At 37.7% G+C, this 20,736-nt stretch overlaps 1 protein-coding gene across 4 annotated transcripts in view; it reads right to left on the minus strand.

Annotated features, from left to right (window-relative positions):
- Window positions 1–20,736, minus strand: part of OMA1 (OMA1 zinc metallopeptidase) — a 74,967-nt gene that overhangs the window by 13,912 nt on the left and 40,319 nt on the right. For all 4 annotated transcript variants that reach the window (XM_055402464.2, XM_055402463.2, XM_055402462.2 and 1 more), the window contains one exon: window positions 4,226–4,375. In XM_055402464.2, coding sequence (XP_055258439.1) covers window positions 4,226–4,375 — 150 coding nt within the window. The remainder of the gene's footprint in view (window positions 1–4,225; window positions 4,376–20,736) is intronic.

Here is a 20,736-nt window from a genome sequence, read left to right on the forward strand (position 1 = left end):
AGTAAAACCTAGCCCCTGCTTTTTTTTGTGGGCCTATAAAACCTGTTTCCTCCACCTTCCCTTGCTTAACCCCAAGCAGCTACATCGGTTTCTTTGCTGGTCCTCAAATATAGCTGGCTCACTCCTACTCAAGGACTTGTACCTTACTATTCCCTCTGCCTGGACGGCTCCTCCTCCCAGGAAGCTACATGGCTCACTTTTTCCCTTATTTCAAGTCTTCCTTCAAATACCTTCTTCCCAGTGAAACCTTCTCTGACCCAACACCATTTCAAACAGCTACTCCAGCAATCATGACTACCTCTGCTAACACATTACCTATCTGCTATGGAATGAACTGTGTCATCCTGGAAGGCACACGTTGAAACTCTAATTCCCAATGTGATGGTATTTAGAGATGGGGCCTCTGGGAGGTAATGTTTAGATGAGGTCATGAGGGTATGACCCTTGTGATGAAACAGTGCCTTCTAAGAAGAGGAAGAGACACAAAAAGCAATCACTCTTTCTATACCACGTGGGACACAGCAAGAAGACCGCTATATACAAGACACGAAGAGAGATCTCACCAGAAACTGAACCGGCCAGAATCTTATTACTGAACTTCCAGCCCTCAGAATTGAGAAAAGTGTACTTCTGCTGCTTAAGGCAGAACCCTGATCTTGTACTTTTAGCCTTCAAATTTGTGAATAAATTAATTTCTGTTGCTTAAGCTACCAAGTCTATGGATTTTGTTATGGCAGCCCAAGATAATACACAATTCCTCCTTCTTTATTTCCCTCCCTTACACTTATTACTGACTAACATGCAATATACTGGTGATTTATTCTGTATATTACTAATTTATTCTATTCATTGTCTCTCACCCTTTACTGGCAAATAAACTTCCTGAGGGCAGGGGGTTTTGTCTAGTTTGGTCACAACACCTACAATACCTACAATCTAGCACGTAAGAGGTAATCAATAAGTATTTGTTGAAAAATGCATCAAATATAGATTTAAAACATCTTAAACATTAATATGCTATGGTAAGATAATACACTTCTGTAATGATCTATAGGAAAACAATAAAAAAGAAAAATATACAATCTTTAATAACTTAAATTTTAAAACATCAAAGTTACCAAGATTTGTATTCTCAGAGGACCAAAGATCCTCATTTTCCTGACTTTCTTGGTCTTTTCTCTTCCTACGAACCTAATCTACTACAGGCTCTTCCTCCTACCAATTAAACATGGACTCTACCTAATACTGCTAAGTGGCCAAGAGCATTTCCTTTGCTTACTTCCTAAGTGAACTCACTCACTCTCACCATTTCAACTACCACCATTTCCTGGTGACTCTGAAATCCTCATCTCTGACCGAGACACCTCTGCACATTGGTGCAATATTCCCAATCACCCTTTAGATATACATCACTGTCTGAAATGTCAAAGGACAGGAGCTTTAGGTGGAACCCAACACTATCCTCACTTTAGTAGGAAAGAAACCTTAAAGAAAATCTAACCCAAAAAAGGTAGTCTCTAAGAGGACACAGACTCACATAATTCCATATATTGCCTGAGGAATCGTTTTCTTTCATTACAGAAATTAGACCTATGATAGTAGGGAATTCCAATCTCTGAATTATGACTATGTATTCTAATTAACAATATACTCTTGCACTATCAGCTTCACTTCAACCACTGAATTACTCCCAATATTGTAGTAGTTTTATTACCTTCAAATTGAATTTAATCACTTGGGGGGAAAAATACAAGAAATTATATGAGGTTTTCAAATTAAGCTTCCGAACTAGAACAGTTTATTTTTAGAAGAAAAATATCTCTTAATTTTTTTCTTCGTCACTGGCTTCCAAATAACATATCTGTTTCTCCATTTTTTTTTTCGTACTCACTACTCAATTCATTAAAGACTTCTCTAAAGAAGATTTACTACTTCTTTAAAGATCCTTAGTTATCTGTTGATGAAACAAAAACCTGGAATTTAGGACAGGCTTCAGATAAAAGGTAGGTAGAACTTATTATCCACTTTAAGCAAATCATGTATTTTTAGAATTTCATTAAGCAAAAATAAAAAGCAAAGGAAATTCTAAGAGAAAACCATATGGTTATTATGGATTTAGAGATAGGTTAAGCCACTCCCAGGGTAGTATGAGGTTCCTAGGTCTGGGGTGCCACTAAGAAGACTCTCAGAGTCAGTGCTCTTTAACACAAATCAGTTATTTATGAAACTGATTGTCCCAGTCCCATGTTGTCTTTCAACGTGAATAACAACTACACATTATATCAAGTAAATTTCACTGCTCTTTCTTTCTCACGTATTTTTCCTTAAAGTTAAGAGTATAAATGAAATGTATTTAGGATAGGTCTCAATAACCTATGTCTGGCTGACCTGGTGCTCATAAAAGGCATAAAGTAAGCTCAAAAAATCAACAAATCCAACAAATCAACAAATTTTCTTTTCAAAATACATCCAAAATCTGACCATTTCTCTCCCGCTCTTCTGCCTCCATAATCTCTTACCAGGATTACTGCAAGAGCCTCTTAAATAGGCTTCCTGATTCCACCCTTGCTCCCCTATAGTCCACAAAAAAGACCCAGTGATCACTATAAAACACTTGAGCCAGATCAAGCCTCCTCTGCCCAAAGCCCTCACTGAGCTTTCCGTATCACTTGAAGTAAGAATCAAGACCTTACAGTGGTTCAGAAGGCCCCTCACACCTCAACCAGTCTCCCCTCCCTCACTCCATTCAGCCCCAGTGTCTTGCTATTCCTCGAATATATCAAGCAAGCAGTCTCACTTCTGGTCCTGGACATTTGCTGCTTCCTCAGCCGAGGAGACTCTTCCTCCAGATATCCACAGGACTTGCTCCCCTGCTTCTTTCCAGATTCTGTGTATTAAGGTCTTCCTTGACAAATGAACATTGACTAGTATACCTTCTGTTGCCCAGGCCTCTCTCCCACCTTTCATCCGCTTTGTTTTTCTGCACTGTGCTTGTAACTGCTTGACATACCACATGTATGTTTGTTTGCTTGTTTATTATTTGCATTCCTTAACTAGAATGTTAGCTCTAAGAAAACAAGAGGCTGTTTTGTTCCTTGCTCACTCCCCAGCACAATACAACACAGAACGGTACATTAGCAATGAATATTAATAAATGTTGATCACATGAATAAATGAATGAATCTTGTGGTAGCTTCTTATCCCAAATAAGAGGCTTACCCCCAAAATAAGATTATTATTATTACACCAAGTAATAAGGTTATTCTTCCTTCACAATGTATACCATTGTATTCTACTTTTCTTATGATAAATAATATTCCTTATTATATTAAGAATCATTTTTTACTCATTTTAGCATCTTAAAATATCAAGACTATATATTATTTCTTTTGCATCTTTCTTATAATGGGTACTCAATGTTTGTTCTTCTAAATTTGAAGTCATATTTAAAGAGATGTTTATAATATATCTGTATCTGTTGTGTTATCCCTTTAGCAATTAGCCCAAGACTAATTCTTAAATTGGTAACGAATATTCTGGTTTTAAGCAAGTGAGACAGAAGAGAGCATGCAGCCTGCCTTAGGGAAGACTTACATTCATTTTGTACCTATGTGGAAAGCACAGAAAACATTCTGAATATGTTAAATCAAAAGATGTTAGGAAGAGAGTGAATACTACTTGGGAGAAAGCTGTTTCACCTTGATCCATTAATGAATTCTACAAAGAAAAAAAAGAGCACACAGCACATACTTTAATCTGTCTTTTAAGAGAAATAACCAGAAAGCAAACTAATCTTAAGGGGTTTTTTTCCTAAAAATAAAAACAAATTCCAGCATCACTACTGGAATTAATACTCAACCCAAAATTTCACACAATTCATTAACTGGTATTTTTAATGATAAGCTTAAATCACTAAGATTATGATCAGTATGATGAAAAACATACCTTGACTTTTAGACTTTCACCAAATCAGTTAAAACTAAAAAGTATGATACTAAATGTGCTAAACCTTGACTATCATGAAAAGTCAACTATCCATACCAATTTAATCACCAGGACTTGTGGCCTAACAGGATTTTTTACTTTTCAGTGAAATCCTTTGAAAACTGATGGTAATAAAAATGGTTGACAGGCTAGTGCTCTTTTTCTAGGCACAAGAAGTAACAGTATTAAAAATAAATGGTACAAAAACAATAAAGTCTTGCCTTATGTAGTGTTAGCTCACCTGAGGTATGAGCCTATCCAAGTGCTCAGCTCGATTGCCATGAGAAGGGTGTGTAGATAACCATTCTGGCAACTTGGGATGACCATGGAGGCTTTCTGCAAATTCCATCTGCTGCCAAAACACTGAACTGGCTCTGACGTCCACACAGGCCTAAAACACAAATTAATAAAAGCACAATGTAAGCTTAGTAATGAGGACATTATTTTAAAATTACCTTTGTGTCATAACATTTCTTAAAAATATTTACCACTATCATTTTAATAAGTAGAATATGCTCATTGCTTTAAAAAAAAAAACCAAACTCAAAACAATATGGTAAAGCATCCTCCTCCCTTGCCCTTCCCACTATACAACTTCTACAATAATCCCACTCCCAAGAAGTATGATGGATATTAAGAACGTATATAGAGGGCAAAAATCTTCCACATAAATTAAAATTTTTTAGGTTTTCATAAAAAGATTTTAAAATCTAATCTGTTAATGAACCATAATAAAGAAATTTACTCATCTATAACACCAGAATAATTAGAAGACCTCAAATAAAGACAGATTTTTATATGAAATTCCAATTTTATTTGCATTATATCTTACTAGAAAAATGGTTCTGCATTTTAGAATATAAGATTAAAGTGTTGACTCCAGAAAAAGTTAATGTTCTTATGCTGTTTCATTCCACCAACTATTAGCATGCATTACATTTAAAATCAGTCATTCCCTCTTGGAACTCTTTTTTAAAGGATAATAAACCTACACTATGCTGCTGCTGCTGCTGCTAAGTCGTTTCAGTCGTGTCCGACTATGCGACCCCATAGATGGCAGCCCACCAGGCTCTGCCATCCCTGGGATTCTCCAGGCAAGAACACTGGAGTGGGTTGCCATTTCCTTCTCCAATGCATGAAAGTGAAAAGTGAAAGGGAAGTCGCTCAGTCGTGTCCGACTCTTAGAAGCCTACCAGGCTCCTCCGTCCATGGGATTTCCCAGGCAAGAGTACTGGAGTGGGGTGCCATTGCCTTCTCCAAACCTACCCTATAGGTTTTATTTATTGATATTTTTTTGGCCAAAGCTTAACTTTCTCCTTTACAAATTTCTTTTATTGTATTTACGCTTAAGAAGGATTTCACAAGTTTGAAATCAGATATATTACTCTATGATTTCTTTTAATACATTTGTTTACATTTGCCTCGTCAACCCACTTGAAGTGAACATTTATGAATGTATGAGTAATGTATTTTCTAAATTTATTTACTTTTTAATTGATGGATAATTGCTTTACAGAATTTTGTTTTTTCTGTTAAAGACAGTTATAGTTTTAATGTACACATCAATTTGGCTACTTTTCCTTGAACTTACTGAAGAACATATTTAAGCCATTCAAAATACCTTACAAAAAATGAATCTTTAAAAAAAAAAAGATGGGGTATATAGATTTTGTGTGTGTGTGTTTACAATTCCATCATATACTCATATACATATACTTATCTATTCATAGATCATTTCTCGAAAGCTATTTAAGAAACATTAATAGTAGCTACCCTAAGAGATAAATGGGGTGTTTGATGGTGGAGGAGGAGCAAGACTTTTATTTCTGAAATGTTCAGTTCAGTTCAGTCGCTCAGTCGTGTCCGACTCTTTGCAACCCCATGAATCACAGCATGCCAGGCCTCCCTGTCCATCACCAACTCCCGGAGTTCACTCAAACTCATGTCCATCAAATCGGTGATGCCATCCAGCCAACTCATTCTCTGTCGTCCCCTTCTCCTCCTGCCCTCAGTCCCTCCCAGCATCAGAGTCTTTTCCAGTGAGGCAACTCGTCGCATGAGGTGGCCAAAGTATTGGAGTTTCAGCTTTAGCATCAGTCCTTCCAATGAACACCCAGGATTGATCTCCTTTAGAATGGACTGGTTGGATCTCCTTGCAGTCCAAGGGACTCTCAAGAGTCTTCTCCAGCACCACAGTTCAAAAGCATCAATTCTTCGGTGATCAGCTTTCTTCACAGTCCAACTCTCACATCCATACATGGCCACTGAAAAAACCATAGCCTTGACTAGACGGACCTTGGTTGGCAAAGTAATGTCTCTGCTTTTTAATATACTATCTAGGTTGGTCATAACTTTCCTTTCAAGGAGTAAGCGTCCTTTAATTTCATGGCTGCAGTCACCATCTGCAGTGATTTTGGAGCCCAAAAAAATAAAGTCTGACACTGTTTCCACTGTTTCCCCATCTATTTCCCATGAAGTGACGGGACCAGATGCCATGATCTTTGTTTTCTGAATGTTGAGCTTCAAGCCAACCTTTTCACTCTCCTCTTTCACTTTCATCAAGAAGTTTTTTAGTTCCTCTTCACTTTCTGCCATAAGGGTGGTGTCATCTGCATATCTGAGGTTATTGATATTTCTCCCGGCAATCTTGATTCCAGCTTGTGCTTCTTCCAGTCCAGTGTTCCTCATGATGTACTCTGCATATAAGTTAAATAAGCAGGGTGACAATATACAACCTTGACGTACTCCATTTCCTATTTGGAACCAGTCCGTTGTTCCATGTCCAGTTAATTTTATACTAAAATTTATTTTCTAAATCCTACACAAGGTGACTTAGTAAATATTATTATAAACCTGTTCAATTTTTTCTATAAAAACTGGCTGGGAGAAAAGTGATTATATTGTATTTCCCAACCAGTTTTACTTTTGATTAAAACAATTTTAAAAATTATACTGCATTGACTAAAATGTGCTATCAAAAGCTTTAATGTGCTATCAGCCTTAAAACAGTGCAACTTGACACACAAAAGACAAATAAAGAACACTGTATGCTAATTTAGACAGTCAACATCTATACCACATCATTTTTAATAAACACCATTAAAGCCATTTTTAAATACTCGGAAAATGAAAAGAAAAAATAATCTGAAATTCAAAGAAGTTTTATTCAATGTTTAAAGCAAAACCGTTCTTTTTTTATTGTGGTAAAATACATATAACAAATTGACCATCTTAACCACTTTTAAGTATACAGCTCAGTGGTACTGAATACATTCACATTGTTGTACAGTCATCTATACCCATAACTAGACTCAACTCTTTTCATCTAGTGAAACTGAAACTCCATACCTATTAAACAATAACCCTCCATTCTTCCCTCCCCTCAGCCCCAGGCAACTACTATTATTATTTCTGTCATGACTTTGACCACTCTTAAAATACCTCAAATAAGTGGAATCACACAATATTTGTCTTTTTGCACCTGGCATTTCACTGGGCATAATGTCCTCAAGGTTCATCCACGTTATAGCATATTACAGAATTTTTTACCTTTTTAAGACTGGATGATATCTCATTGTATGTATGTACCACATTTTGTTTATCCATTCAACAGTCAGTGGGTACTTGGGTTGCTTCCACATTAGCTATTGTGAAAAATGCTGCTATGAACATGGGTGTACAAATATCTTTTCAAGACCAAGCTTTCAATCTTTCAGGGAATTTACACATACGTGAAGTTGCTGAATCATATGGTAATTTCATTTTTAAATTTTTTCAGAAACCAACATTTCATTTCCATGGTGTCTGGACCATTTTACATTCCCATCCAATTTCTTCATATCCTCACAAACACTTGTTATTTTATGTTATTTTGATAATAGCTTTGCTCTTGGAAGGAAAGTTATGGCCAACCTAGATAGCATATTAAAAAGCAGAGACATTACTTTGCCAACCAAGGTCCGTCTAGTCAAGGCTATGGTTTTTCCAGTGGTCATGTATGGATGTGAGAGTTGGACTGTGAAGAAAGCTGAGCGCCGAAGAATTGATGCTTTTGAACTGTGGTGCTGGAGAAGACTCTTGAGAGTCCCTTGGACTGCAAGGAGATCCAACCAGTCAATCCTAAAGGAGATCAGTCCTGGGTGTTCATTGGAAGGACTGATGCTAAAGCTGAGACTCCAATACTTTGGCCACCTCATGCGAAGAGTTGACTCACTGGAAAAGACTCTGATACTGGGAAGGATTGCGGGTAGGAGGAGAAGGGGACGACGGAGAATGAGATGGCTGGATGGCATCATCGACTCTATGGACATGAGTTTGAGTGAACTCTGGGAGTTGGTGATGGACAGGGAGGCCTGGCGTGCTGTGATTCATGGGGTCGCAGAGTCGGACACGACTGAGCGACTGAACTGAACTGAAAGAATGTGAAGTAGTATCTCACTGCAGTTTTAACTTGCATTTCCCTAATTATCAGTGGTGCTGAACACCTTTCCACGTGCGTATTGGCCATCCACATATTTCTTCTCTGGAGAAATATCTATTCAAGTTTTTTGCCCATTTTTGAATCAGGTTTTTATTGTTGTTGAAATTTAGAAGTTCTCTATATATTCAGATATTAATCCTTTATCAGATACACGATTTGCAAACATTTCCTCCCATTCTGTGAGCTGTCTCTTTTTACTCTGGGGATAGGGCTTCCCTAGTGGCTCAGGTGGTAAGGAATCTGTTTGAAATGCAGGAGACCCAGGTACAATGCCTGGGTTGGGAAGATCCCCTGAAGAAGGAAATGGCAACCCACTCCAGTATTCTAGCCTGGAAAATCCCACAGACAGAGGAGCCTGGCGGGCTACAGCCCATAGGGTCACAAAGAGTTGGATACAACAGAGCAACTAACACTCTGTGAATGGTGTCTTTTGATGCAAATTTTGTTTAATTTTCATGAAGTCCAATTTGTCTACTTTTTCTCTTGTCATTTGTGCCTTTGGAGTCATATCTAAGAAATCATTACCAAAACCAATGTTGTGAAGGGTTTTGCCCTGTGCTTTTTTCCTAAGTTTTTGTTTTAGGTCTTACACTTAGGTCCGAGTTAGTTTTTGTATACAGTGTTAATAAAGGTCCAGCTCCACTCTTTTGTGGAGAAATGTGTATGCAGGTCCAGAAGCAACAGTTAGAACTGGACATAGAACAATGGACTGATTCCAAATTCGGAAAGGAGCACATCAAAGCTGTATATTGTCACCTTGCTTATTATGCTACATGCTGGACTCGATGAAGCACAAGCTGGAATCAAGATTGCCAGGAGAAATATCAATAACCTCAGATATGCAGATGACACCACCCTTATGGCAGAAAGGGAGAGGAACTAAAGAGCCTCTTGATGAAAGTGAAAGAGAAGAAAAAGTTAGCTTAAAACTCAACATTCAGAAAAGTAAGATCATGGTATCTGAACCTATCACTTCATGGCAAATAAATGGGAAAACAATGGAAACAGTGACAGACTTTATTTTCTTAGGCTCCAAAATAACTACAAATGGTGACTGCAGCCATGAAATTAAAAGATGCTTGCTCCTTGGAATAAAAGCTATGACAAGCCTAGACAGCATATTAAAAAGCAGAGACATTACTTTACTGACAAAGGTCCATACAGTCAAAGCTATGGTGTTTCCAGTAGTCATGTATGGATGTGAGAGTTGGACTACACAGAAAGCTGAGTGATGAAGAATTGATGCTTTTGAACTGTGGTGTTGGAAAAGACTCTTGAGAGTCCCTTGGACTGGAAGAAGATCAAACCAGTCCATCCTAAAGGAAATCAGTCCTGAATATTCACTGGAAGGACTGATGCTGGAGCTGAAACTCCAATACTTTGGCCACCTGATGCGAAGAACTGACTCATTGGAAAAGACCGTTTTGTGACCCTGATGCTGAGAAAGATTGAAGGCGAAAGGAAAAGGAGACGACAGAGGATGAGATGGTTGGATGGCATCACCGACTCGATGGACATGAGTTTGAGCAAGTTCCAGGAGTAGGTAATGGACAGGGAAGCCTGGTGTGATGCAGTCCACGGGGTAGCATAGAGTCGGACGTGACTGAACTAAACTGATCCTCTTTTCTTAAGTATTATTTCCTGAAAAGATTGTCCTTTACCCATTTTCCACTTTTGACAAAAAAAAAATCATTTGGCCATATGCATAATGGTTTATTTCTGGGCTATCTACTCTCTTCTACTGGTCTATAAGTCTTTCATACTAACACCACACTGCTTGGATTACTGCACACTTGGAGAGTAAGTTTTGAAATTAGGAAACATGAGTCTTCAAGTTTTGTTCTTTTTCAAGATTGTTTTGGTTATTCAGGTTCCTCAACTGTTCGCAGATGACATGATCCTCTACACAGAAAACCCTCCTAAAGACTATACCAGAAAACTACTAGAGCTAATCAATGAATACAGTAAAGTTGCAGGATATAAAATCAACACACAGAAATCCCTTGCATTCCTATACACTAATAATAAGAAAATAGAAAGAGAAATTAAGGAAACTAGTCCATTCACTGTTGCAACGAAAAGAATTAAATACTTAGGAATATATCTACCTAAGGAAACAAAAGACTTGTACATAGAAAACTATAAAACACTAGTGAAAGTAATCAAAGAGGACAGTAATAGATGGAGAAATATACCGTGTTCGTGGATTGGAAGAATAAATATCGTGAAAATGAGTATACTACCCAAAGTAATTTATACATTCAATGCAATCCCTATCAAGCTACCAACGATATTTTTCACAGAACTAGAACAAATAATCTCACAATTTGTATGGAAATACAAAAAACCTCGAATAGCCAAAGCAATCTTGAAGAAGAAGAATGGAACTGGAGGTTTAACCTGCCAGACTTCAGGCTCTACTACAAAGCCACGTCATCAAGACAGTATGGTACTGGCATAAAGACAGAAATATAGATCAATGGAACAAAACAGAAAGCCCAGAGATAAATCCACGCACCTATGGACACCTTATCTTCAACAAAGGAGGCAAGGATATAAAATGGAGAAAAGACAGTCTCTTTAACAAGTGGTGCTGGGAAAACTGGTCAGCCACTTGTAAAAGAATGAAACTAGAACACTTCCTAACCCCATACACCAAAGTAAACTCAAAATGGATTAGAGAGCTAAATGTAAGACCAGATTCTATAAAACTCCTGGAGGAGAACATAGGCAAAACACTCTCCGAAATAAATCACAGCAGGATCCTCCAAGACCCACCTCCCAGAATATTGGAAATAAAAGCAAAAATAAACAAATGGGACCTAATTAAAATCAAAAGCTTCTGCACAGCAAAAGAAACTATAAGCAAGGTGAAAAGACAGCCTTCAGAATGGGAGAAAATAATAGCAAATGAAGCAAGTGATAAAGGATTAGTCTCCAAAATATACAAGCAGCTCCTGCAGCTCAATTCCAGAAAAATAAGTGACCCAATCAAAAAGTGGGCCAAAGAACTAAACAGACATTTCTCCAAAGAAGACATAAAGATGACTAACAAACACATGGAAAAATGCTCAACATCCCTCATAATCCGAGAAATGCAAATCAAAACCACAATGAGATACCATTTCACACCAGTCAGAATGGCAGCTATCCAAAAGTCTATATGCAATAAATGCTGGAGAGGGTGTGAAGAGAAGGGAACCCTCTTACACTGTTGGTGGGAATGCAAACTAGTACAGCCACTATGGAGAACAGTGTGGAGATTCCTCAAAAAACTGGAAATAGAACTGCCATATGATCCAGCAATCGCACTCCTGGGCATACACACCGAGGAAAACAGAATTGAAAGAGACACATGTACTCCAATGTTCATTGCAGCACTGTTTATAATAGCCAGGACATGGAAGCAACCTAGATGTCCACCTACAGATGAATGGATAAGAAAGCTTTGGTACATATACACAATGGAGTATTTTTCAGCCATCAAAAAGAATGCATTTGAATCAGTTTTAATGAGGTGGATGAAATTGGAGCCTATTATACAGAGTGAAGTAAGCCAGAAAGAAAAACATCAATACAGTTCACTAATGCATATATATGGAATTTAGAAAGATGGTAACCTTAACCCTGTATACGAGACTGCAAAAGAGACATAGGCATATAGAACAGTCTTTGGGACTCTGTGGGAGAGGGTGAAGGTGGGATGATTGGGGAGAACGGCATTGTAGCATGTATATTATCATATGTGAAATGAATCACCAGTCCAGGTTCGACGCATGATACAGGATGCTTGGGGCTGGTGCATGCGGTTGACCTGGAGGGAGGATATGGGGAAGAGGGAGGTAGGAGGGGGGTTCAAGAAAGGGAACACATGTACACCCGGGGGAGATTCGTGTCAATGTATGGCAAAACCAACTAATATATTAATGTAAGGTAATTTGCCTCCAACAAAATAAATTAAAAAAAAAAGACAAGCAAAAAAAAAAAAAAAAGACTGTATATGAATTTTAGGATAGGTTTTTCTCTTTTTTCGGCCATGCTATATGTCATATGGAACTTCCCCGATCAGGGACTGAATCTAAAACCCCTGCAGTGGAAATGTGGACTCTTAGCCACTGGATCACCAGGGAAGTCTCTAGGATAGGTTTTTCTATTTCTCCAAAAAAAAAAAATCACTGGCATTTTTACAGAGATTACACTGAATTTGTAGATTGGCTTGGGTACTGACATTTTAGCAATATTAAGTTTCACAATCCATAAGCACAGGATGTTTTTCCATTCATTCATGTCTTCTTTAAGTTGCTCCAGAAATGTTTTGCAGTTTTCACTGTACAAGCCTTTTCCCTCCTTAGTTAATTCCCAAGTCTTTTACTCTTATGGGTGCTATTGCAAATGGAATTATTTTTGTAGTTTTCCTTTTTAGATTATTCACTGTTCATGAATAGAAATACAACTGATTTGTGTGTGCTGATTTTGTAGCCTGCTACTTTGCTAAATTCTTTTATTAGTTTAAACAGCTTTTTTGGCAGAGTCTTTAGGATTTTCTACACACATGATCATATCATCTGCAAAAAGAAATAATTTTACTTCTTCTTTTGTAATTTGGATGCTTGTTATTTCTTTTTCTTGCTCTGGCTAAAAGTTCCACTACTGCTATGTTGAATGGAAGTGAAAGTGGGCATCCTTGTCTTGTTCTTGATCTTAAAGGAAAAGTTTTCAGTCTTTGCTGCTATGTGTTTTTCATGTATGGTTTTCATTGCAGTGATACAGTTTTCTTTTTGTCTCCATTTTGTTGCCTGTCCCTTATCATGAAAGGGTGCTGAATTTTGTCAAATGTTTTTTCTGTATCAATTAAGATAATCACACACTTTTTTCCTTCATTTTGTTAATAATAGCATATCATTGATTAACTTTTGTATGTTGACTCATTCTTGCATTCCAGGGATAAATCTCATTTGGCCACAGTGTATAATCCTTATAACAGGCTTCTGAATTCTGTTTGATAGTATTCTTTTGAGAATCTTTGCACCAGTGTTCATAAGGGATATTCTTTTCTTGTAGCTTGTCTTTGTCTGGCTTTGATATTAGGATTATACTGATTTCACAGATAAGAAAGTACTCCCTCCTCTTCACTCTTATGGGGAAATTTGAGAAGTACTGATATTAATTCTTTAAATGTTTGGCAGAATTCATCAGTGATGCTATCAGATCCAAGACTTCACTCTGTTGGAAGATTCTGATCATTGACTCAATCTAATTACTAGTTATGTGTACTAAGTCACTTCAGTCATGTCCAACTATTTGTGACCCCATGGACTGTAGCCCACCAGGACACTCTGTCTATGGGATTTTCTGGGCAAGAATAGTGGAGTGGGTTGCTATGCTCTCCTCCAGGGGATCTTCCCAATTCAGAGACTGAACTTGTGTCTCTTACGTCTCCTGCAATGGCAGGCAGGTTCTTTACTACTAGCACCAGCAGTTATAGGTCTATTCAGATTTTCTATTTCTCCATGATTTAGTCTTGGTAGGTTTTGTGTTTCTAGGAATTTGTCCATTTCATCTAGGCTATCCAATCTGGGGCAAACAATTGTTCACAGCACACTATTATAATCTACTTCTACAAAATCAGTAAAGGTGTCCCCAACTTCATTTCTGATCTTAGTAATCTGAATCATCTTTATATTTTTATTAGTCCAGCTAGTTCATGATTTGTCAATTTTGTTTATCTTTTCAGAGAACAAAATTTTGGTTCTGTTGATGCTTCTCTGTTGTTTTTCTATTCTCTAATTTATCCACACTCTAATCTTTTTAAAATTTCCTTCTAATAGCTCTGAGTTTAGTCTATTCTTTTTCTAGCTAAGTTGTAAAGTTAGGTTGTATATTTGAGAGCTAACTTTGGGTATATTGTTTTCATTTTCATTCATCTCTGTATTTATTAATTTCCCTTGTGGTTTCTTTAAAGTCTTCGATTGTTTAAAAGCATACTGTTTAGTAGAGGTCTAACACTATGTTACTAAACAACCAATGGATCACTGAAGAAATCACAGAGGAAATTAAAAAAATATCTAGAGATAAGTGAAAATGAAAATACAACGAACCAAAACCTATGGGACACAGCAAAAGCAGTTCTAACAGGGCCGTTTACAGTGATAACACACTTAACCTCAAGAAACAAGAAAACTCTCAAATAAACAACCCTGACTTATGCATAAAGAAACCAGAGAAAGGGGAATAAAACCCAAAACCGAAATTTAGTAGAAGGAAAGAAACAGCAACAAAACAAAAAAAAATGGGGAAAAAAAAAAAATCAATGAAACTAAGAGCTGGTTTCTTTGAAAAAATAAACTGATAAACCTTTAGCCAGACTCAAGAAAAAAAAAAAAAAGAAGGGAGAGGGCTCAAATCAATAAAACTAGAAATGAAAAAGGGGAAGCTACAACCAGTATCACAGAAATGCAAATGATCATAAAAGACTACTGCAAACAACTACATGCCAATAAAAGGGACAACCTGGAAGATATGAACAAGTTCTTAGAAAGGTACAATTTCCCAAGATTGAACCAGGAAGAAACAGAAAATATATTACCAGTAATGAAACTGAATTAATAATTTAAAAATGCCCAACAAACAAAAGTCCAGAACTAGAGGGCTTCACAGGTGAATTCTACCAAAAACATAGAGAAGAGTTAACACTTATATTTCTGAAACTATGCCCAAAAACTGAAGAGGAAGGAACACTTCCTAATTCATTTTATAAGGCCAGCATCACCCTGACACCAAAAACTAGATGAAGATCTCACCTATACACAAAAATTACAGGCCAATGTCACTGTTGAACATGATGCAAAAATCCTCAACAGAATACTAGCAAACTGAATCCGACAATACATTAAAAAGATCATTTACCATGATCAAGTGGGATTTATCCCAGGGATACAAGGATTTTTCAACATCCACAAATAAATCAATGTGATACACCACACAAACAACAACACGAAAAATCCCAGTGCCCTGGGGCAGTAGGAGGTGAACCACACATGTAATGTTCCTACATTTCTAGGAGCTGCCCAAGGGACTAGCCACTGTCACACCTATCTAAGGGCACTAACAGACTCTAGAATACTTTAGATGCCTGGGGAGCATTAAAACCAAAGACAGATTTAGACTAGCCTGAATGTTTGAGATCCCAACCAGTCCATCCTAAAGGAGATCAGTCCTGGGTGTTCATTGGAAGGACTGATGCTGAAGCTGAAACTCCAATACTTGGGCCACCTCACGCAAAGAACTGACTCATTGGAAAAGACCCTGATGCTGGGAGGAATTGGGGGCAGGAGGAGAAGGGGACGACAGAGGATGAGATGGCTGGATGGCATCACCGACTCGATGGACATGAGTTCTGGTAAACTCCGTGAGTTGGTGATGGACGGGGAGGCCTGGCGTGCTGCGATTCATGGGGTAACAAAGAGTCGGACACGACTGAGCGACTGAACTGAACTGAATGTTTGAGAGCTTACCACTAAGTCTCTGGCTGGGCTGATCAGCAAAGATCTCCTCCTGTGTGAGGCCAGTCTGTGAAGACTGAAAGAAGAGGTTGTTTTTTCCGTTGTGAAGATACCAACACAATAAGTCAAGAGAAATGAAGAAACGGGGAAATAAGTCCTGAAGAAACAAGCTAAATCTCCAGAAATCAACCCTAATGATACTGATGTGTGATTTACCTGATAGAGAATTCAAACCAGCCATCATAAAGCTACTCATCCAGGTCAGGAGAAATGCATGAATCGCAGCCGAGAGAAATTACTAGAGTACCAAACATATATCTTGGAACTGAAGAATACTATCTGAAAAATAGTAAACTGAAAAATTTCAGTTGAGGGATTCAACATCAGACTAGATCCAGAAAGGATCAGTGAACTTGAAGACAAGGCATTAGAAATCATCTCATCAGAGAAGTAAACAAACCAACCAAAAATTATAAGAGTGAAAAAAGCTTAAGGAATTTATGCAATATTACCCATCAGCAGACCAATTTATACATTATAGAAGTCCCAGAAGAAGAGAGAAAGAGAAATGGGGCAGAAGAAAAGCATCTCTAAATCTTACTCTTTCTATTCACCTAGACTCTCCAACCAAACTCCTGCCAGATATCATGTTCTCTAAGACGTAAATTCTGACACTAGCAGTTCTGAATTTTTCTTTGGAATGGCAATAACACCCTACACTTGTCCGAGTCATTCTGGCAATCTCCCCGGTATTCTACATAGACCTGTGGTAGATAAAACAGCCATCGGAGATAACACTATAAAGAACTGTAGCAGAAGGGTAACTGGATTCTTAGATGTAGAAGAATACACTGAGGCTATTTTTAAATTTAAAGGAACTGAAAACATATATAAAAATGGTCATTTTACAGACAATAGGACAGATGTCCAAAACTGTTCCTAGCAGGTTAAAGTATTGGGTTGACCAAAAAGTTTGTTCAAGTTATTCCATACCATCTTACAGAGCAAAACTTTTGGCCAACCCAATATTATCAAAAAGTTCCTTTTCAGAAGCAGGAGGGGAAAACTTTACTATCTGTGAGCCCTTTGACAAGTTACTTGCTTTCTCCATCCCTGTTTCATCCATAAAAATAAGAGAATAATTGTACTTCACAGGGTTGCTATGAAGATTAAAAGAGGTAGCATATTTAAAAAACACTCAGAATATGAGCAATACGTAAAGAAATGTGAACTATTATTATCACTGTTGTCAAAAATCATCATCATTGTTACCATCACTACCATTATCATCATCATCTACCAGGATGTCTCAGTTGAATTCAGTCTCTTACAGGTTCATTTTCCCAATATCGTACCACTTGTTAAAGCTCACCTTATAACCCACTTCTCGTTTAAACAACGTTTTCCAGTCAATAATTAAAAAATGCTCTTTTCCAACTAAATGTGACACAGTCTTGGGATGGTGATTGCTAAACTATTCTCAATATGTGCCAATCCCGCTCACTTAAAAAGAAAAAAAATGACTTATCAAATCCAATTTTATGTACCCTAACAGGAAAAATGAGAACTTCCATTATTTTATGATTCATTTTAAAGTTTTCTGCATTTTTGATTGCCAACATGTCAGTTCTATGTAATTTTAATAAATTTTCAGGCATTTATTTTTTATCTATCCTAAAAAGTTTTATCATAAGATTCAAAAACTTCTGCTGAAATCATAGCAACTAAAAAAAATTAAATGAAATCACAACAGCTTGTCTCATTTCTCTAAGTGAAACAATCAGGTTCAACATAAGATGTAATCTATAATACATGCATTATGGGAGCTTACTTCATGGCACACTTAGTAAATGAGATGTTCTCATTTATTATTTTTTCTTTCTTAAATAAATCACCAAAAACATAAGACTTTAACACAAATAGTACACAAAGATGGTCAGTTTTCTACGTAAAAGGCTCAGAATACCAACCTGGAAAACTGAGACCTGAATTCTAGCCCTGGCTCTTGCTGTAATACTAACTGCGTGCTAAGTCACTTCCGTTGTGTCCAACTCTGTGACCCTATGGACTGCAGCCCACCAGGCTCCTCTGTCCATGGGATTCTCCAGCAAGAATACTGGAGTGGGTTGCCATGCCCTTCTCCAGGGGATCTTCCCAACCCAGGGATTGAACCTGCATCTGCTTTATCTCTTGCCCCGACAGGTGGGTTCTTTACCACTAGTGCCACCTGGGAAGCCCGTAACAAGGGAACCCACTCCATTATTCTTGCCTGAAGAACTCCATGGATAGAGGAGCCTGGTGGGCTACAGTCCATAGGATCACAGAGTTGGACACAACTGAAACGACTCAGCATGCACGCACACACGTATGTTACTGGACAAATCGCTGCAACTCTTTGGGCCCTAATTTTTTAATCTGTAAAAGGAGAAGATGGACCAGATTATCTCCAGTTTTCCTTCTTGCTTCAAAATCTGGGATTCTATAACTTATCATTTTACAGAAAGTTCAGATTTTTTAATTTTCTCATTCCTGCTATGAGATTTTGCTTATTACCTATTGATATTTCCCCCACTAGATGGTGCTATGTGCACAGTTATTCAGGTCACTTAAAGAAATCAGCCAACTATGTTTCTTAAGAGGGGCACTTTCAAGATTTGGGGGCTGGACAATACCTCACTCTGGAGAGCTCTCTGGGCCACTACAGGGTATTTAAGATCCCTGCCCACTGCATGCCCATTAAACACCAGCAATCCTACCTCCATAGTCAGTATGACAATCAAAAATAATCAAAAAGCTGTCCCCCAGCTTAGAACAAAATTAATTTTCTTTCTCATATTTAAGAAACAGATACTCAAAAAATATACGAACATGATACAGCTTTTTGTGAAATCAAATAAACAAAAGTCATTTCTGTAAATGACTGTAAAGTGTCAAATTCTTTTTACAGGGACAAATGAATAAACACACAACAAAACCACAGGCTATCTTCTTGTCAACTGGACAGTTAGCGGTTACTCTGTGCTTAGGACACCTTAGTTCTACCAGTTTTTGCAACTGTATTTGTCATTCTGGTTATTTATGTAATGATAATTTAAATTTTTTTAATTTTTATAAAAATTAAATGAAAAATTAAAACTACAACTATGTAGTTGAATGCAAATATAAAAAACAAACTCACTCACAGCCAATAGCAAAGTAGACACAGTGTCTCTAGAGGAGAGAAGCTGTTTATCATGAAAGAGGCATCTTGAGTAACTTGATTCTAATGGATTTTCCATATTTCTATTTAGCCCTTGGCCTTAAAAGCTCATAAATCCAATGGGACAACACATGACCAACAGATCCATCTCTCAGGAACAGTTTTCATTAACCAAGCTCACTAGACTGACATAAAATCAGGATGCCAACTTATTGGGTGACAGCAGTAACTGTAACTACCCGAACTACAAGGGCACAGGCCATTTGTGTCCTCAAGTCAGCATGTTCCCTCCCTCGCAGCCAAGGGAGTCCAGGCAAAGGAAGCCAGACTATAATCAGAAGGTTGCTTGATAAGGAAAGGATTAGGAATAAGATAATTATGTGATCTATTAAGTGGCAAGAAGTCAACTGAGTCTGATGCATCAGTGTCCAAAAAAAGGACACATGCCACAAATAAGAGTCAGGTTCCGGATATTCAAATTGACAATCGAGGTTCAATTCAGTTCAGTTCAGCCATTCAGTCATGTCTGACTCTGCGACCCTGTGGACTGCAGCACACCAGTCCTCCCTTTCCATCAACAACTCCTGACGTTTACTCAAACTCATGTCCATTGAGTCAGTGATGCCATCCAACCATCTCATTCTGTTATCCCCTTCTCTTCCTGCCATCAATTTTTCCCAGCATCAGAATCTTTTCCGATGAGTCAGTTCTTCACATTAGATGGCCAAAGTATTGAGAGTTTCAGCTTCACCATCAGTCCTTCCAATGAATATTCAGGACTTATTTCCTTTAGGTTGGACTGGTTGGATCTCCTTGCAGTCCAAGGGACGCTCAAGTCTTCTTCAACACCACAGTTCAAAAGTATCAATTCTTCAGCGCTCAGCTTTCTTTATAGTCCAACTCTTACATCCATACATGACTACTGGAAAAATCATAGCTTTGACTAGACGGACCTTTGTTGACAAAGTAACGTCTCTGCTTTTTAATATGCTGTCTAGGTTAGTCATAACTTTTCTTCCAAGGAGCAAGGGTCTTTTAATTTCATGGCTGCAGTTACCATCTGTAGTGAGTTTAAAGCCCCAAAAAACAAAGTCTGTCACTGTTTCTACTGTTTCCCCATCTATCTGCCATGAAGTGATGGGACCGGATGCCATGATCTTAGTTTTCTGAATGTTGAGTTTTAAGCCAACTTTTTCACTCTCCTCTTTCACTTTCACCAAGAAGCTCTTTAGTTCTTCTTCGCTTTCTGACATAAGGGTGGTGTCATCTGCATATCTGAGGTTATTGATATTTCTTGATTCCAACTTGTGCTTCATTCAGTCCAGCATTTCTCATGATGTACTCTGCATATAAGTTAAATAAGCAGAGTGACAATATACAGCCTAGACGAACTCCTTTCCCAATTTGGAACCAGTCTGTTGTTCCATGTCCAGTTCTAACTGTTGCTTCTTGACCTGCATAAGATTTCTCAAAATGAAGGTCAGATAATCTGGTATTTCCATCTCTTTAAGAATTTTCCAGCTTGTTGTCATCCACATAGTCAAAGGCCTTGACATAGTCAATAAAGCAAA

Source organism: Moschus berezovskii, chromosome 4, assembly GCF_049115385.1.
Source record: "Moschus berezovskii isolate FMDL1 chromosome 4, NW_MosBer_1.0, whole genome shotgun sequence".
Lineage (NCBI taxonomy): Eukaryota > Metazoa > Chordata > Mammalia > Artiodactyla > Moschidae > Moschus > Moschus berezovskii.